We start from the raw sequence: 26,738 nt of genomic DNA, 5'->3' as shown, positions 1-26,738 counted from the left end.
GCGCCGCCCCCCTCGGCGCGGCGCTGCCGGAGGCTCCGGGGTCGCGGCGGCGAGACGCGGCGCGTGCTCCTCTTTGGAGACCGCGGGGCCACCCGTGCAGAAGGCGCCCTCCGTGTCCCCTCAAAGGCGGAGGGCGGGCGAGCGGGGATCGCGAACCCCGGGTGGACCCCGCCTGTTTGTCTCCCGGTTAGAAATCGGCCTTAGACAAGATGGAAGGGGAGAGGCGGCCGGCACCCTACGAAGGCCTGTTTGCCGACGGGCACCTGATCCTGTGGACGCTGTGCTCGGTGCTGCTGCCCGTGTTCATCACCTTCTGGTGCAGCCTCCAGCGGTCCCGCCGCCAGCTGCACCGCAGGGACATCTTCCGCAAGAGCAAGCACGGGTGGCGCGACACGGACCTGTTCAGCCAGCCCACCTACTGCTGCGTGTGCACGCAGCACATTCTGCTGGGCGCCTTCTGCGACTGCTGCGGGCTGCGCGTGGACGAGGGCTGCCTCAAGAAGGCCGACAAGCGCTTCCCGTGCAAGGAGATCATGCTCAAGAGTGACGGCAGGGCCCTGGACGCCATGCCCCACCACTGGATCCGGGGCAACGTGCCCCTGTGCAGCTCCTGCGTCGTCTGCAGGCAGCAGTGCGGCAGCCAGCCCAAGCTCTGCGATTACAGGTACGGCCTCTGTGGGTACACGTTGTCCCAGGATGCGGGAGAGGAGTCGGGATCTCGTGGAGTGCGCTAGAGACCTACCTTGCTCTCTGCCAGGGGCCTCAACTGCCACTTCAAGGAAGCAAGCTCATAAGCATCCCTGGGATTGGACAAGCAGGGCGGCTTTGGTAGGCATAACCCTAACCCTCCACTCCTCAGCCAGCCTGCCCTTCTGGGTTCTAGAACTCGACACTTGACTTTGATCCAGAGGTCTCAAAGTACGGCACACTTCGTAGTCCCAGTACGTTACGTTTTCGCTTTTGTTACCATGGATCATTTGCATTTTAAGTGAGGAAACACAAGTATGGACACATTGACTTTTCCTTAGACTCACAAAACTGACTCTCCTGAGTGTCCTTTAATGAATGGACAGTGAAAACCAGCATCCTTACATGGCAGCGCTTTAATTATCCTTTGCAAACACGGATATTGGGGCTGTGATGAAAGACCAAACTTAGAGGGGTTCTCCTTTTGCCTCATGGCCTCCTAGGACATGTAGGTCCTTAGACTAGAGTCTTGGATTAAGCCAGGAATAATGTAGTGCCTTCTAAATGGACACACATTGGACAACACATGAAGGTTCTTAAGTATTCTCTGAAAATAGGTGAGGGTGCTCTTTGCTGGTATTAGAGATTCAGTATAACAGGCGATGCGGCTTCTGCAGATCATCTGCTTTAACTCAATTTGCAGCTGAGAGAATTGTAGCCAGTGATAAAATAGAACTGGTGCCGGGGATTTCTAATCCTCAGCATAACCTTGTCTCAGCCTGGTGTCTGGACATCTTCATTGTCTGCAGTTTTATTTCTGACCAGTCGAAAGGGCCCTAAACATGTTTAAGACCTTAAAAGAGAAAGTTGATACTAGGTAGAAAGTTACTTTCTTATTTATTTTTTCTCTTACTTCAAAATCTTTTTTTTTTAATTCGTGTGTGTGCTGTTATGTCAATACCTGTTTTTAAATCTTATTTTTAACAGTTTTACACAAAGGATTTAGACTTAAGAACTTTCAAAAAGATAATATTTTAAACAACTACAGAGTTTTATAACTGTTTATTTGGTGTCTTTCGAATTTAGATGTTGTGCTTTGGGCATCAGTGAGAGCTAGGGTACCAGCGTCTTGAAATAAATTTAGTAGCTCTCTGTGTAGGTAAGCTTTAGTCTTCAGAAGCTGGGATTAGTTGGAAAGAAGATATGACTGGCATATTTTTGCCTTCCCTTTGTAGAATTAGATAAAAGTGGCTTCCATAAATATCTTAACTGTGCTTCAGAATAATCATAGTGCTCTGATCTTCTGCCCAAAAGATCTTTCTTAGAAACATATCTGGGGGCTCCTGGGTGACTCAGTTAAGCGTCTAGCTCTTGATTTCAGCTCAGGTCATGATCTCACAGTCGTGGGATCAAGCCCCACATCTGGCCTGTGCTAAGCCTGGAGCCTGCTTGGGATCCTCTCTCTCTCTCTTTCTCTCTCTGTCCCTCCCCCACTTGTTCTCTTTCTTTCTCAAAAGAAATAAATAAACATTAAAAAAAAAAAAAATGGGGCCCCTGGGTGGCTCAGTTGGTTAAGTGTCAGACTTAGCTCAGGTCACAATCTCACGGTTGGGGAGTTTGAGCCCCACATCAGGCTCTCTGCTGTCAGTGCAGAGCCTGCTTCGGATCCTCTACCTCCCTCTCTCTCTGCTGCTCTCTTGCTCTCTCAAAAATAAATAAGCATTTTTCTTTAAACTGCATTTGCAAAAAAAAATTAAAAGAAAAAAGCATATCTGACCCAGTCCCTCCTTTGCTTAATTAACCCCCTTCAGTTGCTCCAGTCACTTACCCTGATGGTCTTTCAGTATAAACTTCAGGTGCTTAACATGGTGCCCAGGGGGTATGTGCCCTCTGGACCCTGCCTGCCCTTCCAGTTCTTACCGGCCACCACCTGCATTAAACTTTAAGCACCAGCACCGCTGACCTGGTTGGGCCTTCTTTAAGATATCAGGCTTTTCCTATTACCCTTCCTTTTCTCAAGGCTTTCCTCCCCTGGCCAGCTTTTAGGCATCCTTAGAGACTTGTCTTGTGTCCTTTCCTCCAGGAACCCTTGCCTCATCTACTCACCCCAAGGCCCAGAATTTTCCTGGTCTTGCCAGATTTAGCAAACAACTTAAAACATTTGCAATATTTGGGCAGACTTACATATCCCAAAATTATTTGTTATTTATCTGAAATTGAAATTCAGTTCAGCGTCTTTTATTTTTTTGGCAACCTTACTCCCACCTCAGACCCACTGAATCAGAAACTTGATTTCTGGGCTGGAGACGAGTGGTCTTTGCTTTAGCAGAGACGATTCCAAAGTTGTGTGTACCTTTTACATCAGCCTCTGTCCTTAATGTTGTGTCCTCCTCTTCGCACATGCTGAGTGTGATGATGCATCTTTTTCTCACAAGCTTGTTCTTAGCAGATCCTCCACAGTCTGTGCCCCGCCTGCTGGAGCCCCTCACCGCTGGTGGGGATTATTTCTGTGTAATTTAGGTAGTGTTTATTATTCCCAGAAGAAAAGAGCGTGGCGCCCCCAAGTTGTGCGTGTTCTGCGGCGTTCCCCTGTGTTTTAGCCAATAATGTTCTGCAGGGTTCCTGAATGCTCCGACCTTCCGTAGGAATGAGCTATTTCAGAAAAATAAACTATCTGTTAGAACCTTTGAACACAAGCCCGTCCCTCCCTCCGGGTTTTACCCAGCCCTGGTGGGGGCTCCTGCCATGTCTGTTTTGCTACGGAAGCACGAGACTTAAGGGAACTATAAAGACTCGGGTAGTAACTGATTTTAAAGCCTGCAGCCCAGTTAAGCTCTGCAGAGTAAGGGACAAAGGCCTTTTAATATATACTCATTCACTCGTGATGTGACTTCCCCATGGCGCTGTGCCAGATTCTCCTTTCCCTGTAGGTTTTTCCTCGTGTGTGTGTGTGTGTGTGTGTGTTCGTTCCCCCAACCACTACAATGTGTCTCTGCACCTAGGATCTTATCACTCCTTCCCTGTCCTTCCTTTTTTTCTTCTTAACTCTCACCCGACTAAAATAGGAAATTGTCTTTTAAGTATTCATTATATTTGTTACATAAACGTTTGTTCCTTATAGTATTCCATCTCTTGATGAGAAAACTAAAGGTGCCTTTTTGTTTATAAGGCCTTTTCCTCCTTACATCCTATCCCCTTCCCCCTACACACACTGATGAATGGAACAAAGCTTCTACATTTAGCAGGTAGTTACATAGGCCACTTTAGTTCTTGGCTTTGATCTTCAACTTTATGTTTCTGTGTGCATTTATTCATTTCATTAATTTTCTGAAATGATGAAAGATACCAGATCATCACCTAGAGCAGGAGTGGGCAACCTTTCTATGAAGAGCCAGAACTGAGTATTTTAGGCTTTGCAGGCCACGTGGTCTGGCGTAACTACTTGACTCACTGTCTGTCATTGTACAAAACCGGCTCTAGACAGCACATAAATGGCTGGGTGTAGCTGTACTCCAATAAAACTTTATCCACAACAGCAGGTGGCAGACGTATTTGTAGTTGGCCGACCCCTGTTGTAGTGTGAATATCACAGATGAGCATCTCGGGGCGCCTGTGTGGCTCAGTCAGTTTAACGTCCAACTTTGGCTCAGCTCATGATCTCACAGTTCGTGGGTTCAAGCCTTTCATTGGGCTCTGTGCTGACAGCTTGGAGCCTGAGCCTGCTCAGATTCTGTGTCTCCCTCTCTTTTTCTGCCCCTCCCCCACTCTCTCTCAAAAGTAAACATTTAAAAAATTTAAAAAAACATAAATGAGCATCACAACCTCATGTATAATTCTGCCACCTTCTCTAGCAAACTGAAGACGAGAGCTATTATGAACAGGTAACTTAACACAAAATAAGAAGTGTTGCCAGTAGTTTCTTTTTTCTCCTTGTGAAGCTTCTTTTTCTAAAAATAAGGCAGTCAGAGGCACCTGGGTGGCTCAAGTTAAGCGTCTGACTCCTGATTTCGGCTCAGGTCATGATCACACAGTTCATGGGTTCAACCCCCGCCTCAGGCTCTGCTGACATTGCAGAGCCTGCTCGGGATTCTCTCTCCCTCCCTCTGCCCCTTTCCTGCTCATTCTCTCTCTCTCCCTCAAAATAAATAAACATTAAAAAATTAAAATAAAGCTGTCATACACCTGCATAAAAATGGCACATAGGGTGATGTTCTATGTCTTGATAAAGGTTTTAGTTACATGAAAATGTTCATTTGTCAAAACTTGGCAAATGTACAGATTTGTACATTTAATTGTATGTAAATTTTACATCGAAAGAAAAATCCCATCAGTAAGCGATGAACTGTAGATCATGATATGCCTGTTTGCTGAACTATTTAGGAAGTATCCTGATATCTGCAGTTTACTTGAAACACACCAAAAATTAGGTGGATTAATGGATGGGTAGAAATGTAACAAAGCAACGACAGAAAGATATTCCTCCTGGAACGCAGGTGGTTTAGTGTTTACTAGAAAGATTTCTAACAAAACATTCTGACAAGCAAGGAGACTGTCCTTGTTTTTTGGAAATCCTTGCTGAAATATCGAAAGATAAAAATCTCATAATGTTTGTAATACTTTCAAATGATTTAGCTATATCTGAGTTTACACTGAAAGAGATAAAGCAAATGTGGGAAAAATATTAAGAATCAGAGTGAAGGATTGATTTAAGGGTATTCATTTTGCTATTCTTTTGACTTCTGTGCAGGTTTAAAATGTCAAAAAGATAAGCAATTAGTCAATGACATCACTGAAACTAAAAAATCAAGACATTATATTAGTAATGTCCTGTTTTCCCAGCAGGTTTGAAATCTAGATCAGGTTAAGCACTCATTACAAAATACAGAGACCAGTCTCAATTTTGAATGTAGTATTTGTAAGGAAAAGTATAATGTGGAATACCTAGTTAGCATTTTGGCTCTACCTTTACAGAACAGAGGCTGATAACAGCCATCATTTTAGTTAAAAGAACCTTTTCTGAAATTTATGAGTGTCCCAAATCCGTGGGGCTAGAAAAGACTGTTTTTTGAATGGTGCTAGGGCAGGGGCCCTCTGGGGGGAAACAGTGAGATCTTTGTATCACGCTCGATGCCACAGTAAACTCCAAATGGAGTAAAGCAAGGGCCCTCAGTTCACAGCTGGATAAGGTCCCGGGAAACCTGACCCTTTCAGGAGGTTCTCAGTGGAGCCGGTAGCCCCACTAAATTAAAGACATAGATATGAAACCTGAGTGGGTGGGAAGGGAGAGAAACTTCAGGTGAGTAATTTGCAAATAGTGAAGGACTTCAGAGCTTAAAAGCATTTCAGTTAACCCCCAAAGGGAAATAGAGATCCATCAAAAAAATAAACTTAACTACATTAAAAAGTAAATTTAAAAAGAAAATTGAAAGAAGTTTGCAGCAGACAGAAAAGAGGTTGATATCCTACATAAATAAAAAGTGCATGCAATTATTAAAACCTAGAAAAAGGTGAATATAGGACATGAATCAATCCACAGAAGAAGGCAAAAAATATTCAGCATCACCTAGTGTCAAAGGCTTCCAAATTGAAACAAAAAAATTTTGTTTTCTATCAAATTATCAAGGAAAAAAATTTTAGTACTAATGTGCAGGATTAGCAAGCGTTAGACATGATAGACCTCACCATGCACTGGTAACAAGCACACTGGACAGATGGACCATGTGCCAGTCACTATACTGTGTACCTGAAACTAATGTACATTTATGTCTCAGCTGCACGCGAAAAAATATTGAAAAGAATCTTGGGGAAATGCGTGCCCTTTGAGTCAGTAACTTGACTTTTAGGATTCAAGGGAAATGATCTCATTTATGTTTATGGTTGTTCATCATGTTGTTTATACTTAGAAAATTAAGCTATCTAAATGTCTTATTCTCAGAGGTGCCTGAGTGGCTCAGTCAGTTAAGCATCTGACTCTTGATTTCATCTCAGGTCACGATCTCACAGTTCATGGGATCCAGCCCTGTCGGGCTCCACACTGACAGTGCAGAGCTTGCTTGGGATTCTCTCCCTCTCTCCCTGTCTCTCTGCCCCTCCCCTACTTACACTCTTTCCCTTTCTCTCTCCCTCTCTCTCTCTCAAAATAAATAAGTAAAACTTTAAAAAATAATAAATAATAGTTATTTTAATGTTAAATTATGATATATCTATATGATATGATACATCCCATATTTTTTTAAATATTTAATGGCATAGGACAGCATTCATGATAACGTGGAAAGAAAAGTACTGTCCAGATGTACATCTGTCCTCTCTCAGCTGTGTCCTCTCTGCACAGAACTGAGAAGTGCAGCAAAAAGCGAAGAGTAACTGTCTCTGGAGGATTTTTATTTCATGTCTTTTTGTATTTTCTAAATTCTCAAGCATATGCTGATACTATCTTACTGAAAATATAATTTTAAAAACATACATAGGTTGTTGACAGCTGTAATCTGGATTTTAGAAACTCCAGTGGTACAGCAATACACAATCTAGGCTAACCTCTCATCCCACTTTCCTTCCCAGCGGAAACCACGGTGCAGTATTTGGGGGGTCGGGGGGGACCCCTTTCAGATGATTCTCAGTAACAATACCCTGTTGTAACGTTACGGCATGGTAGGGAGGTGGAGGTGGTGTGCTTGGGCTGCATACGCGATCTATGGTAGTTTCTCAAGCTTAGTTTGAAAAAAAGTACTAACTAAACATCCGCAAGTTATTTTACAGTTTTCTGTGTAAAGGATCAGGCAGGTAATGCTTCTTCCAGCAGTAAATAGGACTCCTGTGTAAATTGCAGTAATCATTTGACAAATCTGAACATCCACCGGAAAAAAACAACCTTAAAATAGAAATCCAAGAGGGTTGACCTTGGGCGAAAGACTTTTTTCTTTTTTTTTAAATTCATTTAATTATAACCATTATTTTCTGTCAGCCTGCTTTTGTCTGTACAGTCAGCTCTGCCTTGTCTGTGAGTGGATTAAAGTCTTAGCAAATTAATAATAGAAACCTGGGACCTTTACCAGAACTATTCTCTGTTTGTTTCACGTTCGTATCCAGAGATCTGAATGTACATATCTTCTGTCTGTATTTCAAATGCAAACATGTAGATTAGTTTTGTATTAACTGCCAACAAGAAGTTGACTATTTTGCTATAGTTACTAAAGTATTCACACTTGGTCATAAATTAAGAGGTTTTCAAAGTGGACAGACTGGACCCTGAGGGACACAAACACCCAGGCCAGAGGGGCATTTATTTAAGCAGGAAGGACTGTAGGCCTCACAAACATTATTTCAACCAAAGCACAAATAATTAAAATACAAAACCATTGTTCTAGACCCTCTTTTGTTTATGTGGATTATGCCTACTGGCATTTACCATGTTATAAATTAAAACTGAGAAATTGTTTAAATACTTATTTTTAAAGTAACAAAATATTTTTATGAAGATTTAGTGAAAAGAGTGACATTATTTTACCTTTTTGGTACATTTCCTTGGTTTAGAGACCACCTAGATACTCCTGTCAGCTTCTGCACTGAGTCCATACACTCTTGAGAGAAAGAAGATGAAATAGTATCTTAGTATTAACCAGAGTCATCCTGGAGGGATCTTGGGGGACTTTAGACCACACTTTACTTTTTTTTTAATGTTTTTTATTTATTTTTGAAAGCATGATAGCAGAGAGAGAGGGACAGAGGATCTGTGCTCATAGCAGTGAGCCCGATGTGGGGCCTAAATTCACAAACCATGAGATCATGACCTGAGCTGAAGTTGGATGCTCAGTCGACTGAGCCACCCAAGTGTCCCTAGACCACACGTAAAAATCACTATTAGGGCACCTGAGTGTCTGACTCTTGATTTCAGCTGAGATCATGATCCCAGGGTCATGAGATCAAGCTCCCCATCAGGCTCTTCACTGAGCATGGAGCCTGCTTAAGATTGTTTCTTCCTCTTCCTCACCTCTCCCCTGCTTGTTCTCTCTCTCCTTCCTTTCTCTCTCTCTCTCTCCCTCTCCCTCTCCCCCCACCCACCCTGCCTCTCCCTCCCACGCCCCCTTTCTAAAAAAAATAAAGGTATAGGGGCTCCTGAATGGCTGAGTCAGTTGAACATTCAACTCTTGATTTCAACTCAGGTCATGATTCCAGGGTCAGGAGATCCAACCCCGCATCTAGCCCTGTGCTGAGCATGGAGACTGCTCGGGATGCTCTCTCTCCCTGTTTCTGTGCCCCTCCCCTGCTCACACGTGCGTACGTGTGCTCTCTCTTCCAAAACAACATTTTTTTAGGCATGAAAAACACTCTTAAACTGCCAAAGATGTTCAAACTTTATTGCTCATTTTCACTATGCAGATAGTTATAAATCTTTAATTTGCTAGATTTTATGCCCAAGAGTGGTAAGGTTACTAAAGGGTCAGTTTGCACGTCAGTGAAATTACAGCTTAAAATGAATTATTGTCTTTGTTTCTTCTTTCCCTCAGATGCATTTGGTGTCAGAAAACAGTACATGATGAGTGCATGAAAAACAGCTTGAAGAATGAAAAGTGTGATTTTGGAGAATTCCGAAATCTCATCATTCCGCCAAGTTACTTGACCTCTATTAATCAGATGCGTAAGGACAAAAAGACAGATTATGCAGTGGTAAGCGGAGTTCTGTTTCCTTATGTAATGGGTTTTCACAAAGCTGCTCAAGTCCGTGTGTGACAGTCATGGTGGCGTCGAGGGAGGGACCCTCACCGTGGGCCGCCGAGCCCTGCCCGGTGTTGGGAGAGAGCCACCACGTTGGCTCTTGAGTCCTTTCATGTCCGAAGGGAAACTGGGAGGGTCATGTTGTGGGTTTAAACCCCTGCCTGCGCCTGCATCCCGGGGCGGGGTGCGGGGGGTGGGGGCTTTTAAAACCAGATTCCCAAATCCGCCTCCTTCATCGGATTTGATTAGGACACCTTGGGTAGGTCCCAGGAGCCTGTATTTCTTTAAGGTCCTCAGACAGTTCTGATAAACAGCCAGATTTGAAGTTCGTTATTATTATCAGTGAAAAGAAAACCTGGAGTTTCCTCACATGTTGTTCTAAAAGAAGTTTTCCCTTTGGAACTTCATGTTATTTGGAGCATTAGACGCGCCAACAAATAATTTGAACGTCAACACTGTCAACAGCACTTTGCAGCCTGTGTGTGGAAACTGCGCAAAATGTATCTGTCAGTCTCTGTGTGGTTCTTAAGGGATAACTCTACAAATTTGCATTTATTTCTTACTTGACTATGCCAAAATAGTTGAACTATTTTATCTCAAAATTCAGTTTTGTGCCTTTTCCAACTTAAGATTTTATATCTTAAATGTCATCTTTGACAGTATTCCTGCCCAAAAAAAAGGCATTTTAAAATTTTAAAACATTGTCTTTAATGTTATGATACATATTTTTTAAATGAACGGTCCCTTAATGTATCTGATTTCAATGTAAGATCATAAGGGACGAGAATCACTAAGTAAAGCTGCAAACATCGTCATTCCTGTTCACATCCACGAGGAGAAGGGAGAGGAGAGAAAGGGTTAGGTTAGAGAAACATGGATTCCGTTTGACTTTGGGCTTTGTATAAGTCTGGATTCTTGAATCTAATTGAGTATACTGTTTAAAATGTTTTTTTAATTAAAAAAAAAAGCCCTTGTTGCACACTAAAATACATTGGAATTTATCCAGAGAAGGACAGGCAGGGTAAGAGAGCAGAGGAAACCCGTGGCCATGCTGTGAGCAGCTGAAGGAACGTAAAACGGATTGCCGAGGGGAGGAGGCTGACGAAAGATGCTTCAGGGGTTTGGACGCCGCAGTTCCGCGGAAGAGCAAACAACTGTTCTCCTGGCGCCTTAGGAAGCAAAACTGGAAGGATGAAACAGATCGTGAACTCAGTTGAAGCCAAGACTTTCTAACAATTTGGTTTAGCATAGAATGGGCTACCTTGTTAAAGTAAGTTCCTTCTTACATGAGAATCCAGGCGTCACCAGGTGACTTATCTAGAATAATCTGAAAGAGAATTAATACATTAAGTGTGAGTTAAATTATTGGTCCCTAAGTTCCCTTTCCATTCTTGGAATTCTTTGATTTATATATTCCTTATACTGTGATACTTATTTCTCTCCCAGCATATTTACAGCGCCGTTGCTACCAAGACGTGAAAAATTTATTGCTGAGGCGCCTGGGTGGCGTCGGTTGAGCATCCGACTCCAGCTCAGGTTGTGATCTCACAGCTTCTGAGTTCGGGCCCCGCGTCGAGCTCTGCGCTGACAGCTCAGAGCCTGGAGCCTGCTTCGGATTCTGTGTCTCCCTCTCTGGCCCTCCCCTGCTAGCACTATGTCTGTTCTCGATAATAATAAACATTTTTTTTTTAAAAAGAACAATTTATTGCTCACCATCTTTGAGATCTTAAACCCTTTCCACTCGCATTAATTTTTTCAGCTAGCCTCTAAGCTTGGAAGGCAGTGGAGCCCATTAATAATCCTGGCCAACTCTCGAAGCGGAACGAACATGGGAGAAGGGCTGCTGGGGGAGTTTAGGATCCTCCTAAACCCAGTCCAGGTAACTAAGGAGAAACTTTCCTTCTGTGTTAATCTTCTCACGCTTAGCTTTTCATTTTCCCTAAGGTATAGTGATGATTAATGCTCCCAACCAGTCACCACTTGATGTTAGGGAAGAATTACAAAAATATCAAGCCATTCAAACATATGGAGAAAGAAGTGCTCTGTTGGTGGGGATATAAAATGGTGCAGCCACTTTAGAGAAGTGAAGCAATTTCTTAAACAGTTAAACGGACACTCAGCAATCCAGTTTCTAGCAGTCTGCCCAAGGGAAATGAGAGCAGATATATGGCCCGCAAAGACTTCTATGCAAATATTCCTAGAAACGATATTCATAATGCCAAAAAAGTGCAAACAACCCAGCTGGCCATTGGCCAGAGAGTTGACAGAACCAAATGTGTGCCTGCCCACAGGAGGATCCCTCAGTGCTAGGAAGGGATGAGAGACCAGGCATCTGCGCACCATGAATGAACCTCAGAACCATGAACGAAGCGAACAGAGCCAGGTGCAGGGACTCACCGAGCATGTCCCTTTATGTGACCCGAGGTACAGAAACAGAGGAGTGAGTGGTCGCCTGAGGCTAGGGCTGCAGGACAGGGGTGACGGCACCCAGACACTGAGGGCCTCTCGGAGCAGGGAGAATGCTCTAGGCTGGGTCGTGATGGTCGCACAGCTCTGTAAACTGACTAAAATCCATCTGATTGTGGACTTTGAATGAGCGGTTCCATATATATGTAAATGGTACTTCAGTTTAGACAAAAAGAATAAAAGGACCGCACCGTTGAGTGCGCCTGCCGGCAGCTTCTGCTTTGAGAAACACTTGCAAACAACTCCTGTAACACTCAGAAATGCGGTCACTTTTTTCTTCCAATTTGTGTTTTTCCCTTTCAACGATACACACTTGAGGAAATTATAAAAGTAATAAAAAAGGAAAGAAAGTCCCCTGCAGTTTCTCCACACAGCTATGTCAGTTGTTTTCATTTGCATTGTCCCCGCATCTGCATGTTAACATTATGGTAACAATCATCATATTTAAAACGTGTATTGTTTCGGGACTTGAAAAGCATCTGTCCGTGTGTGAGATGGTTTCTGTAACCACACCTGGAATGAGGAAGGTGACTCAGGGAATGGCTGTGTCCTGCTCACCCAGCCTCCTGCTCGTGGAGGCTGAGTCTGTCTCATAATTATACCCCCATAAATAATGCCACACTGAATACCTTCGTAAGCAGGCATTTTCGGTTTTTGAAATACTCTCCTAGATCATTTACAGAATTATAGATATCAAAGATCCTTGCGTCTTTATGTCATTGCACGTATGTTTCAAAGTGGCTTTCCAGAAACGTGCACTAACTTGCGCTAGCGAGGGGTTTGAAGAAGCCAGCATACGGTATGAAGTGCTGATTAAGGGTGAACTCGGCCCATCTGGTTTCATGTGAACAGGAAGGAGGCGGTATCATTTAAGGGGTAGACGCTAGGACCGGATTTATATGTCACACTGAAGTATTGGGGGAATTGCAGGCAAAATAACCTCCCTGCACCTCGGCCTCCTGGTCCAGAGAATGAGGCTTCCTCGCTGCGAGTAGCGCCAGCGTCTGGAGCAGCCGCACTGAGTGGCAGCAGTCCGGCACGCCGCCTACTCTTTGTTCTCTGACCGATCCGTACTCGTCTGGGGGGAAGTCATCCTCACACGTGGAGGATAGTGTTGGCTAAAAATAAGTTTTTCTTTTCTTTCACTTCCAGGTTTTTGATGTCACTAAAACCCCCCCTGTCAAAGCGCTGCAGCTTTGCACTCTCCTTCCCTGTCACTCGGCCCGGGTGCTTGTCTGTGGAGGGGACGGCACTGTGGGCTGGGTCCTGGATGCGGTCGACGAGATGAAGATTAAGGTATCAACCTTTAAGCCCTGCGCGCCGTTCATAGAACGGTTCTGAGCTACGGATACAGGATTGTGGCTGTATTTTTTATTACACAGATGAGTATTAGAAGACATTGCCGGTTTTGAACGTTATGATTAAGCAGTTCCTATAACCGTCAGCAAAACAACATATGGCTGTTAGATTTGTGTCTTTCTTGCTTTGGTCTGTAAACTTTACGAATAACATTACCCTACAGATCACCTGAAGAGAAAACTCTAACACGTATCTTCCATTTTCTAGGGACAAGAAAAGTATATCCCGCAAGTCGCAGTCCTGCCTCTGGGAACGGGCAACGACCTGTCCAACACGTTGGGCTGGGGCGCCGGGTACGCGGGCGAGATCCCAGTCGCGCAGGTCTTAAGAAATGTGATGGAAGCAGATGGAATCAAACTGGATAGGTAAGTTTCACGTCCTCCAAAAGATAGATTTCTGGAGCTTCGGGAATACTGTTTGGTCTAGAAACGAAGGCTTGTGTAGTTATAAAATGTAATTTACGCGTTAACTGTACTCGTCCACGATGCTGGGGTTTTTTTCTGTTACTTAAGGACTGAAGTCACGTTGGGTAGAGAACTCGGCTCAGGCTTTGTGTAGTCACTTAGATGGCTTAGTTCTTCAAATGCTGTTTTGATAAAAGGCATCCAATCTACAGGCATCCAGAGTTAACTGGCAGTTAATTTGGTAATAATTACTTTTTTTTTTTTACTTCGGTATTTTAGGTGGAAAGTTCAAGTAACAAATAAAGGATACTACAACTTAAGAAAACCCAAGGTACGTTTCCTGGGCCTCAGTTATAAGTGGTTCCAGCAGACGGAAGGGAGCATCCCCTTGTTCACGTGGGCATGCCAGTGCCGACTCCCTCCAGGGGTCCGGGGCCACCACAGAGCAGAAGAGAACCCACGTGCTCAGCCCCCAGGATCGACAGAAAAAGGCACGAAAGACTTCCCAGGCAGAGGAAATAGATCCTTGGGCATGCGTATCATAGTTAGCAAATACCACAGAGATCAGCTGTGTTTTCCTGAAAGATCTCTGGGCGTAGAGCGCAAATGGCCTTGAAGCTTGCACGAGGGCAGAACAAGGGGACTTTTAGTAGGAAGACAATGGAAAGACCCTGTAGAGGCGGAAGTGATGGAGACTGGGCAGCTGGTCGGTATTAGCGCAAGAGAGAAAATACACATTACACCAGATTTCTAGCTGTTGCAGCTGGATATGTAGGAATGACCTCAACCAAGATACAAAGAGAAGGAGTTTCAGGTTTGAGTAAGAGGGAACGGAGTTTGATTTGGGAAATATCAGCCTGGAGGCTGTGGCACGGTGGCAGGGGGCTGGAAAAGCAGGCTTGGCACTCAGGAAGAAGACCGGGCTGGATAAGGAGCCTGAGGAACTCAAGCTGGGCTAGGAGATAAATTAAGCAAGGACCCACATCCTGGGCTGACAGGGACAGAAACTGAGACCCTGAGCGTTGCAATGAAAGTGAAAAGCAGATGTAATAGGAACACAGGAGAAGCCTGGATGCCAAATAGAGCCTTTCTAGACGCTAAGATATGAGGTGCAGCACGTTACCCAGAACAGCAAAGTGAAATTTACGTGGATTACTGTCGGCCTTTGAACTAAAACTTTATTTCTGGAAACTTCACTGGATAGCATCAACTCTAAGTGAAATGTAAATGCAGAAAGCATTAAGTTTCCATAAAGAACATCTAAGATATAACATATTTAACATATGTCACAGGCCTAGACGGGAACACACTACAGTTGCTTATTCTTCCCCTTTTCACAGGAATTCACGATGAACAACTATTTTTCTGTTGGACCTGATGCTCTCATGGCTCTCAATTTTCATGCTCATCGCGAGAAGGCACCATCTCTGTTTTCTAGCAGAATTCTTAATAAGGTGTGTTGGATAAAATAACATTTCCTGCTTATCACCAAAGGTACAGTGAAAATAGTTCAGTTATATCTAGCACTCTACCAAGTAGCTTCAGATAGAGAATATGGAACATTCCCCTGCTCTGCTTTGTGTAAGACTATCGAATTAAGGGGCGCCTGGGTGGCTCAGTTGGTCAAACGTCCGGCTTCGGCTCAGGTCATGATCTTGCGGTTTGTAAGTTCGAGCCCCGCGTTGGGCTCTGTGCTGAGAGCCTGGAGCCTGCTTCAGATTCTGTGTCTCCCGCTCTCTCTGCCCCTCCCCTGCTCATGCTCGGTCTCTATCAATAATAAATAAAAACATTAAAAATTTTTAAAAAAAGACTATCAAATTAGACCCTTAAACGTGCTTTACTGAAGTATTTTGTAACTGTGACAAACCTTGTAAAATTCAGAGAATGTTTTACATCACATTCTGCTCAGGTAGCAACTAAATGAAATACATGTTACTTAAACAGCTATGGCCATTGGGAAGGATTTTAGGCAGGATAAAGTTTTGGTGAAGTCACGAATGGGGAAAAAATAGATTATTTGGCTTCACAAAGCTCTGAAATGCAGATGAAGAATGAGAAGGAACCTTTGTTTGCCATGGCTTTTACCCACGATTGTCACTCTGACTCCTAGCAGAAGTGATGCCTTTGGTGGAAGTTTCATTTTGGAGTTTTTTCTTTAATGGCTTTTGGTGATTGAGCAACAGGATATAAAAAATAAATGCAAAATAGTTTTGCTCCTGGTTCAGTTGTACAGGTATTTCAAATTTACAAATAGTCGCCTCTTACTAACGTAATTAATTAGTAAGGCCGGAGAGTTGCTGTTTGTACGATTAGTAATTAACATCTCAGAGGTTCCATCAACCTTTCTGTTTTCGGAAGTGATTGTAAGTGTCCATTAGATGTACCTGTGTTCCTTTCATTTAGCAATCTCAAGTACTAGGAAAAGATGGAATTTTCTAATTTTGATACAGTATTGTTTTATAAAATGTAGCTTTTTGGGTAAACTGGGAGAAAGCACTATTTAGGCACAAACTACTCACATTTTCCCTGAAAAATGAGCTAATTCAGCTCAGAAGTAATGCGTCCTCTCTTCCTACGAGAACCTAGTGCCCTGTAAGGAAGCCCAGCCCAACGGTCACGTCAGGGGACGTTGGTTCAGTGTCTTGTCTTGCTTACGAGTTTGTTAGGTTGCTTTAATATCTCATTTTCTGTCCATTTCTCATAGGCTGTTTACTTGTTCTATGGAACCAAAGACTGTTTGGTGCAAGAATGCAAAGATTTAAATAAAAAAGTTGAGGTAAGCTTTTAAAGTTGGATTATAAACTTATTTTAACAAAATACTGAATTTTCTGTTAATGTATTTTACTGACATACGTGGAATATTTATTGTGGGCCAGGCACTTTACTAGGTGCTTTATACACATTACCCTGCTAAGTTGTCACGACAGTCCTACAAGGCAGGCACAACTCTATTGACATTATGCAGGAGAGAAAACGGTTTGAAATTATGTAATTTGCCCAAATGCACACATAACCAAGATTTGAACCCAGATTCATCTCAATGCAGTCTGCTTAACAGATACTGAGCAGGTAGCATTCATACCTGATGACAAATGTGAAGCAATCTCTCATAGTACCTGATTCATTGTTGACTCTCAGAGGAAGTTTAAATGCAAAGTTTAGGGGCGCCTGGGTGGCTCAGTCGGTTAAGTGTCCGACTTCGGTTCAGGTCTTGATCTCACGGTTTGTGAGTTCAAGCCCCACATCAGGCTCTGTGCTGACAGCTCAGAGCCTGGAGCCTGCTTCAGATTCTGTGCCTCCCTCTCTCTCTGTCTCTCCCCTGCTTGTGCTCTATCTCTGTGTCTCAAAAATAAATAAACATTCAAAAAATAAAATAAATGCGAAGTTTAATTTATGTGACGATTGTGATGTACCTTTCTTAGATACTAACACAAAGTCAAGATGTAGGAGCAGTAAAAACAGAATAGTAATGAGTGCTTGCTGCTCTCGTACCCCAACATCATGATGTGGCAAAGCCTTGGGTATATTCCTCGCTTGCTTCCAGAGAGAGTCTGTAATGCTTAACAGCACCAACAAACACATTAATACAGAGAAACCTAAAACTAGTAAAAGGAGTAAAAGGGGAAGAGCAGAGATAAGAGCAAAGCGAGTGGGGGTGTGAGGAGCCTGACGAAGCACATGCTCAGCAAGGCTGCGGCGGTTAGGCTAACGCCACCCCACGGACTTTGCAGCCACGGTGCGGGAGGAATGGCAAGTTTGGCCAAAAAAAAGTTCCTTCCGCTTTATATTTCCTTCATCCTGGGCTTTGATAGCATTGGTGGGATGGACAAACATGGTGATGCTTTATTGTTTTGTCTGATACCATATTTATACAAAAATTATTTGTGAAGCCACCTACAGAATGCCAGGCACTGTCCTGGTACTGGGATACAGTGATAAATTTCTTGCTCTCATTGAATTTACAGCGTAAAGAGAAGGAAAACATTTAAACCACATTGTAGTATAGTATGAGAAGTGACATGATCAGGAAATAGAAGAATAAATACGTCTTCAGTCTTTAAATTTTTTTTTAATGTTTATTTTTGAGACAGAGAGACAGAGTGTGAGTGGGTGAGGGGCAGAGAGAGTGGGGAACACAGGATCCGAAGCAGGCTGTAGGCTCTGAGCTGTCTGCACAGAGCCCAACTCGGGGCTCGAACCCACGAACCGTGAGATCATGACCTGAGCCACAGACACCCAACCGACTGAGTCACCCAGGCGCCCCAATAGGTCTTCAGTCTTACAAGAATAAATAAGAGCAGCGCGTGACCCAGGGGCTGGAGAGACTCTCTAGTAAATTGATTATAACATGTCTTTCTGGAAGATTTGACAATAAGAGATGGCCAACTAAAAAGGAGGTGGAAATTGTTCGTGGCTAAGAAGTGTGTGCGCAGATGCCCAGAGGTGAGAGAGAACATGGTATATTCGAGGGCCTCTCAGCTGGAGGATAGCTCGCAGGACAGACAGAGGGACAGTGGCAGGAGCAGAGGCAGGATCTCAGAAGGGCTCTATTGGTTAAAGAACTTGGAGTTCATCCTGAGCTCATCAGGCACTGAAGGACTGTAATCAGGATGACATATTTGCATTTCATAAGTGCCCACTCCCCTGCTCTGAGAGACATGAAGAAGAGGAGAGAGAGGCCAGGGAGGAGCACGCTAGGGCAGAGCTGAGGGTATGCTGGAACTGGCACTGTCCGGAGAGACGGGGTGTGTACGTGGAAGCAGAGGATAAAGGCGAGGAAGTGAAGGATGACCCCCAGGTTTCCGGCTCAGGCCCTTGAGGCCTGGGCAGGGGAGGTGCCCTTCCCTGGGAAGGGGATGGCAGGGGCCCCAGCAAAGATGCTTTGAGTTAACCCGGTTTGTGCCCGGGAGTTTCAGGTGCCCCCGTGGGTTAGAAATGTTTTATGGGCAGTAGGACAACACAGATCTGGCCCGGTTCACCTTCCTGGATGAGTAGGATAGAGCTGTCAGCACCCAGGTGGCAATTAACGACATAGCCATTAATGCCACCAGAGTCTGCAGCCTGAGGAGAGAGAGGAGCCTGGCACAGAGCTCGAGGTGGAGGTGGGGCTCCACAGTGACGGAGGAGGGACCCAGCGAAGGAGGGTCTGGCTCCCAGAAGTGAAGGAAGGGAGTAGGTCAGGAAGGGGTGTCGGGTGCCACTGGAACAGCAAGTTAGAGAAGGCCTGAAAAAGACGGGATTTAACAAAAACTGCCTATTTGCCTCTGTTAAAAGAAATGAATTGTTCATAATTATTATAATAACCATTGAACAGGCTGTTCCTTGAGGGGGTTGGACACGTGTGTCTCTCACATCTTGTATGCATGCACGTGGACGCGGATGCTCGGTGGATGTGTCTAGAAACAGTGTGCCCTGTAGTGACTAACTACTTGTGTTTCTTTAAAGCTAGAACTGGACGGTGAGCGCGTAGAACTGCCCAGTTTGGAAGGTATTATAGTTCTGAACATCGGATACTGGGGCGGCGGCTGCAGGCTGTGGGAAGGGATGGGAGACGAGACGTACCCGCTGGCCAGGTATGTGTATTTGTGACTGGGGGCGTAGGACACTTTCCTTCAAGCCGTCTGTTGTCAGTGGGGCGCCTGGGTGGCTCCGTCACTTAGGCAGCCAACCCTTGATTTCTACTCAGGTTATGGTCTCACGGTTCATGAGATTGAGCCCATGCCCAGCTCTGCACTGTCAGCTTGGGATTCTCTCTCCCTTGCTCTCTGCCCCTCCCCTGCTCACTGTGTGTGCTCTGTCTCTCACTCACTCACTCACTCACTCTCAAAATAAATAAACATTTTTAAAAAGCAGTCTGGGGTGCCTGGGTAGCTCAGTCAATTAAGTGTCTGACGACTTCAGGTCAGGTCTTGATCTCATGGTTCATGAGCGCAGCGCCTGCTTGGTAGTCTCTCTCCCTCTCTCTCTGGCCCTCCCTGACTTGTGCTTTCTCTCTCTTTCAAAATAAATAAACTTAAAAAAAATGTTTTTTAATGCACACTGTTGTTGTTTATAGACTGTTAATGTTTTTTTCAAGTTTTTCTGTTTTGTATACCTCATTGGTACGAATACCTTATTAAATGGTAAGTTGGTTGTCCACCCCTGTGAAAAAGTATCTGTCCTGACGTGACTGATCTTACCTCATTGCTTCACACATTCATGTGTCTTTTTTCCAATTGTAGGCATGACGACGGTTTGCTGGAGGTCGTTGGAGTGTATGGGTCTTTCCACTGTGCTCAGATTCAGGTGAAACTGGCGAACCCTTTCCGAATAGGACAAGCGCATACGGTGCGGGTAGGTGAAATGTCGCTCTGTATTTCATATATTTGTGCACTAAGTGAGTCCCATTTCTAAGCCACTGATTCGTAGTGAAAGATAGACTCGCTGTGGTTCACTCAGTGGTTCACACAGTGGTTCTCAGGGGCACCCGGGTGGCTCAGTCAGTTAAGCATATGACTTGGTTTCAGCTCAGGTGATGCTCTCGAGGTTCATTGGATTGAGTCCCACCTCGAGCTCCGCACAGGCAGCACAGGGAGCCTGCTTCAGACTCTCTCTCTGTCTCTCTCTTTCTCTTTCTCTCTGTTCCTTTTCTTCTCATGCACATATGTGCTCGCTCTCTCTAAATAAATTAACTTAAGAATTTTTTTCTAAAGAGGAAATAAATAAACAGTGGTTTACACCCACACTGTTACTCACCCTCCACCAAAGGCTTCCGTGTGAGGGGGAAGAAGCAAAACGTTCAGTGGGAAAGAATCCCTTAAACAATTGATGAATAAAGATATATTCAGATCGATTTTCTAAGAATGAAATGCTAAACATTGTCCCTCAGAAAAGGAAGGGACTGTGGATGATCTTGCTGAGGAAGACCTTTCTGAGCATTTGGGGACTGACTCATCTCTAACTGTTTGTTCCTACGACCAGTTGATTTTGAAGTGCTCGATGATGCCGATGCAGGTAGACGGAGAGCCATGGGCCCAGGGCCCCTGCACTGTCACCATAACTCACAAGACACACGCGCTGATGTTGTATTTCTCTGGGGAGCAGACGGATGATGACATGTCCAGTACTTCAGACCAAGAGGACATAAAGGACACTGAGTAGACGGATGAGGAAGTGAACGTTTAGAGTAGCCTCCTTCCGAACAAGTAGGTGCGTGTTCGCCCAGAAGTAGAATTCTCTATCAGCTCTTTGGTCTTACTTTCACCAGTGGTAGAATGGGTGTAGGTTTATGTAAATAGCATTCCAAAAGCCACCAAATTTCCAGGTGTTTACAGATGCCTGCTCTCTTCAGCAAAACAGCCCCGTCGCATAGTACTAACTTTAAAAAGTCACAGAACGTTAGTGACTTGGAGGTGAGATGTTTGTCGTGGCTTCATGTGTGACAGCGGGACTCGCTCCGAGGTCCACACTCTCCTTCCTTATTCCTGAACGCACATTTGATGGACCCATTACCCATCCAGCAAGATGCAGGTGGAAAAAGTCATTGCCATCTCAATTTTATGTGGGGACACCATCATAACGCTTTAAAAATTGACTTGCTTTTTTGAACGGAGATGACTAGCGTCAGACCAGCAGGGGCAGTGCAGGGCCTTCGCCGCGGCGGGCCCCCGAGGACGTCTGCAGCCCCGCACTGTGTGGATCCGTACGGATCCGTTTCCGGGAAACCTGAAAAGGAGAAGTCAAAGGAAGACGATACTTAAATTTTTTACATAACTTGTATCTTAGGAGCACACTGAGACCCCCAGATGTTGCTTGGTCAGCCCTGTTAATGACCACTTTGAGCTGAAATTCAGCATCTCCTTTATGCCCCATGGAGCCAGAAGACGGCCACACAGTTGAGTTGGTAAAGATGAACATTCAGAGCGTTTCGTTTCCAAGCCGACAGTTAACCAACGTCTCCTGAGTAGGAGACGATGTCAACACTTAAAAAAAAGTACTACAGAAAATGTCTTTGTCCTGTTAGTTGCTCAAAGAGAGTTCAGTAACGATCAGTAACTTCCCAGAGCCCAGCGGTCTTGTAGTATTTGGAGTACAGTCGTCTTCTAGATCAGAGTACTTCACAGAAACTCCCCAGGGGGCAGGCAGCGTCCTGTGCTGAAATGTTTGTGTCGTATTTATTTGTAAATGAGAGAGGTATTTATTTATTTATTTATTTGTTTATTTATACATGGCTTTATTTAAGAAGTTAAATTCGTCACATGAATTCAGCTAGGCACAATCAGAAATGTAGCCTGTTGACCAAGGAACCGACACCCATACCTTAATTCTCCTGACTTATGTATCATCCAGCTATTCTCATTCTACAGAAACATTACTCAATATTTTTTAAAAAGAGGGAGGATGACAGCACTGGCAAACAACTTTTGCATAATTGAAAGCTTTTTGTCATCGTTATTATTTGACTCTCAATTGCCAAAAACTTTTATCAAAGGGCTAGTCTCATGGTTCCCCATTAGAGGGCACTCTCCCGGTGTTTACCCGCCTGCTCCCTCAGCCCGGGGGCGGGGGGCAGGCCCACTGGGCCTCCAACCTGGTGTTTTTCCAACAGATGGCCCATTTGTGGGCTTGGTGGTCTTTCATGATGTTAATCTCTAGAAGGCTAGAATGTACCTCCCCAAAACACCATTAGCTTCCTATAAGGATCTGTTATGAATCTATCATACATGAATTACCATAAATGTAAATTTCATTCACCTTCAGGCCAGAGCCATGTTATAAAGGAAAAACTTAGTAGTGATACAGTAGTCAGTGCATTATATAAAAGACTTTGGATTCTGTTTCAGTTCACCTCTTCCCGATCTCTACAGGAGATGCTAAAGTCTAATATTGAAAGATTTTGTGAGCAGATCTGTTTTCACCTTTTCATACACGTTTCATGGTAGGGAACCTGTCATGGTTGGTGGGAGAGTTTTGTAGATTTTCTTTTATGGACCGATCATGTTTTGAGTATAACGAATTCTATTCCTTAACGCATCGTCAACATTGTTACAGATAGCACATTTTATAAATATACTGTTAAACTCACTTTGTTTCTGGCAATAATTTATCTTAATATAATTCCACAGTGCTAACTGTAGAGTCAATGTAAGTAGGTTGGGATGTCAGAACTAAAGTGATCAAAATAACTAGATAGTTTTTGTAATTGTTAAAACTATACTCTAACCAGAACATTGCATCGGATTTAAAACAGGTTTATATACAGTGCCCTTGTTTATTTAAACAAATTGTTTTTTCAGTTTTCACAATCCCATGAGGTTTTTCCCTGCTGACCCTTCATGAAGTTTTTCTGTTACCTGATTCAGTCATTCAGAATTAGTTTTCATTTAGAAAACTTATTTCTGAATACCATACCATTAAACATCTTATTTTAGCAAAGGCCATTTACTTTTTAGGCACCTTTACCCAGCATTTCATATAAAGGTATAGGCACATGTCTAATTTTAAAAAGGATAGTTTAGAAGACTCATGCTGCAAGTGTCTCCTAAGTATTTGAGAGTGGAGTTGTTGCATGACCAATGATTCTGTCCTTTACAGAAAATAATTTGCCATAATACTTTCCTTTTCCATTTTGAATTGTCCTGACTTAAACACAGCAAGAAATACTATGTTCTCAGGAAGAAATACATAAAATGAAGCTTAGCTCCATGTCTGTTTTCAGATTTCTCTCCCCCTGCACTGTCCTCCTGCATTCCTGACTCCTTCACCTCCATGGCTTAAACACTGAGCACCAGGCAGCTCTTTGGACCCTAAGCAGACGGTGATCATTTTTCAGTGCTTTTTATGTTGCGTAGAAATCAAACTGACTTGTGTTTCAAAACACAGGTTGTCTGATAGTGAGATTCCACGACCTTAAATGGGTTATAGCTTTTCTGCAGCCATTAGCTGGGAACCCCTAATGTAGCTAATGTTTATACAGATTTTATAGTCAAAATTATTTATTTTTATTATTTTAGGGTGTGTCAAAACGTGTAGTATTTGCTTTTTGGAATATGTCTACTTCGAGTTGTAAAAATAGTCTGTGACTCAGAAATTGTAAAGTCCTTTTTTGCATTATAAAGATGACTACTATCAGCATGTCAAAAGAAAAAATAGTTTGCATTTGTAATATAAAGCAAAATTGTATTTACTGTATATTATGGAATTTTAAAATTGCACTAACTAGAAAACTCTAAAGGTTACGTTAATTTACACATTCATGTGGATCCGAATACATAATTTGTATTTACTTGGCCAAAAAGGTCAGTAGAATAGGTGATAAGTTTTGTGTGGCTTTTCCTTGAGATGATAACATTGAAGCAAGAACCAGCACTTTATATTCAGAATTTTTTTTAATTCTACTTAATTTGGGACAATGGAATGGAGGTAGCTTTATAAAAAAATATATCTAGGAATTCAAAAAGAAAAAAGAGTGTTGTTACTCTATCCCAATCCGAATGAAGGCCTGTTCCCAGCAACAAGACAGAAGGAGCGGTTCGGGTTTTGGTTAAAGGGCGCCCTGGCTTTCCCGAATGGCCCCTGGAAGGCCTGGCTCCTCTTTAGCGGAAGCGGAAGCGGGATCTGCAGGTTGTCTGCAGCGTGGGAATCCCCGGTGCGGGGGGGAGCTCTGAGGTTGAAGGCCGCACCTGACCTCGTGAATCAGTGCCTCGGAAGGGACACGGACATTTCCGCTTTCACCCACAAGCGCCTCCAGTGCCTCCCACGAGCACTGACATTTTTACAGCTACTGGGCTGTACCACGTGTGTTCACCCGGGGCTTTTGCTGGAGGGATACCATGCAGGGAAATCCAACTAGTCAGATGTTCTTAGAATTGTTTTTCCTTCACGCCACGAACTGCGTTCTCTCGCCACAAATCGCTCTTCTAAAGGACTGCTATGAACAGTTGGTTCATATCCTGTCCAAATTAACGTCTTTGTCTAGACTCTATTACATAAAAATTGGCAGCCTCAGATTCTCATGTTGAAACAGGTTTTGGGCCATGACCAAGGGGGTCTTAGAGAACAGGCAGTGCTCAGGGGCCAGTGGCAGTTGCCGCCAAGGGGCCCCTGCTTTCTCCCCTCATCCGGTGCGCCCCCCACCCCACCCCTGGATGCCGCTTAAAGTAAGATTTCAGTAGATGAAATTCTGTCTCTTTTTGAAGAAAAAGGAGTCCACTATTTTTTTAAAGGGTTTGGAAGCCACTACTCAGTGAATGACTCTGTCACTGGGTTAATTTTCTGCTAGCATTTACATATTCAGAAACCTCATGTTTTTTGACGAAGAAAATTTTGAAGGTCTTGCTGCTTGGAATGTGACCATCTGGCTATTTCACAAGTTTTAAAGGCATTTTTTTGAATAGTGAAGCACTGGCTTACCCTCTGCTCCTCACATTTCTAACGTGCGGATAGAAACGGTCCGGGTGTTGAGCCAGTTTCAGTTGTGTAAATACACACGCACGTTAGCCCCCACAGGCCTGACTGCAGTCTGTGCCTGACGCTTGCAGGTATGAAGGAGGGACGCTCCAACGATCTGGAGAAAGAGCCCACAAATGTCCCCCTCTCGTACAGAGGTTCACAAAACTTAAATGATTGAACTTAGTCATCTGCAGAAATGCCTGAGGGAAGTCCGTGACCTAGAAGCTGTAAATCCAGGTGTGGCTGATACCGGACGCTTCCTCGGTGTCTGCAGGGGCCCGATGCGCTGAGCACCATGTGGTGCTTTCTGGTGACCGATGTGGAAGGTTGAGAAGGAGAGCTGGGAAGTCAGGTCGCTGTCCTTGCTCCTCTCACACTGTCCGGGCCACAGCGCATCGTCATAGGTGGGGACCAGGCCGTGGCAGGAGCACCATGCGGGAAGGGCAGGGGGACGGTGACTCATCGGCGTTCGTTCCCTCCCTCTCGCTCTGCGCCCTGCCGGTGGCCCTCCTCTCGAGTCTGAGCTGCTCCGATGAGCCCCATGGACAAATGGGCACTCTGGTTTGTAATTCTTAGAGCAGCCCGGTTCCTGGCCCTGACCACCTGCAGCTGAGCTCCGGAACTGGCTGCCTGGCCCAGGGTGTGGGTGCTTGGGGTGGCTCCACCTCCGCAGCCGCTGGCCTCGCACCCCCCACCCCTGCACCCCATGCCACCTACCTCCCACTAAGTACCTTGTGTTGCTGACTTGCCTTTGTTGCGTTTGCCCCGTATTGTGGTCGATGCCTACTGAGAATTGTGAATGAAAGCAGCAATACGTTGCAAACATTGGCTTGTTCTTTAATAAAATTTAAAGTGCAGCACTCCAGAAAGTGTGATCCTGTGTTGTTGTTTGACACAACAGGAAGATAAAACAAGCAGCTTCGCGTTCCCTTCACCGAGGATGGTCTTGGATCTGCAGCAGGACAGAGCTGGTGGCAAGGCCTGGGTCAGGCTCTGTGGACAGAAAGGAGAACGGGATTCCTCCTGCGTGGTTTTTGTAGCCTGGAGCACAGGGCGTGCAAACTCAAATACACATCCGTCCTTGTCATTTTTATCCAAAAGTCCATTTTTATACATTTTTTGAAATAAAATTCACTGTTCACTTGCCTACTTTTTATTTTAAGCAGACAGAGCCAAGCATGACGTACCTTTTCTTGATCATTAAGTGTAAAGATGAATTACCCTGCTTGGCCGGGACACCCACTGAAGTTCACAAGGAAGGCTCTCTTTATTAAGTAAAGAGCCCCACACAAGTCCACGTTTTGACTTTCTAGAGTTTTAACACATTTATTGGTCACTTTGGGTTGTATGCTAGATGTGTTTACTTTTATCTCATAATCGACAGTGCTGCAAGTAGATAGTATTAAGCCCGTTTTATAGATTGTGAACTCAGGGCTAAAGGTTGGTGCCATATTTTCATCATCAACACAGCCACCACCAACAGCGTATTGTCTAGAAAGAAACACTAGTTGTAGGCAGATACCTTACTGTTCTGGGCCCTGGGAATGCTGAGGTTTATGATAAGCCCTCAGAGGGACGTCCCCCACAAGGAAATAAAGATGAATTACTTGTGGAAGGAGGCCAGAGATTTTGATGAGTTGAAAGCGTTACACATTAGCCATCATAAGAATTTAAATT

General features: G+C 44.2%; 1 protein-coding gene across 2 annotated transcripts; it reads left to right on the top strand.

Annotated features, from left to right (window-relative positions):
* The first annotated feature begins 10 nt into the window (after window positions 1–10).
* DGKE (diacylglycerol kinase epsilon) lies at window positions 11–26,202 on the top strand. 2 transcript variants are annotated; one of them, XM_029927914.1, is made up of 11 exons: window positions 11–664; window positions 9,195–9,354; window positions 11,162–11,281; window positions 13,021–13,164; window positions 13,435–13,592; window positions 13,911–13,962; window positions 14,972–15,085; window positions 16,336–16,407; window positions 19,077–19,204; window positions 19,853–19,964; window positions 25,963–26,202. In XM_029927914.1, exons 1-11 carry the CDS (start codon window positions 210–212, stop codon window positions 26,182–26,184), a joined length of 1,737 nt encoding a protein of 578 aa, XP_029783774.1. In that variant the 5' UTR covers window positions 11–209; the 3' UTR covers window positions 26,185–26,202. The 2 variants fall into 2 exon arrangements, with proteins under 2 accessions (XP_029783774.1, XP_029783775.1); XM_029927915.1 differs by lacking the exon at window positions 25,963–26,202 and adding an exon at window positions 20,592–25,926.
* Window positions 26,203–26,738: the final 536 nt, after the last annotated feature.

Source organism: Suricata suricatta, chromosome 17 (genome assembly GCF_006229205.1).
Source record: "Suricata suricatta isolate VVHF042 chromosome 17, meerkat_22Aug2017_6uvM2_HiC, whole genome shotgun sequence".
NCBI classification, from domain to species: domain Eukaryota; kingdom Metazoa; phylum Chordata; class Mammalia; order Carnivora; family Herpestidae; genus Suricata; species Suricata suricatta.
This window is presented reverse-complemented; position numbering and strand designations above follow the sequence as displayed.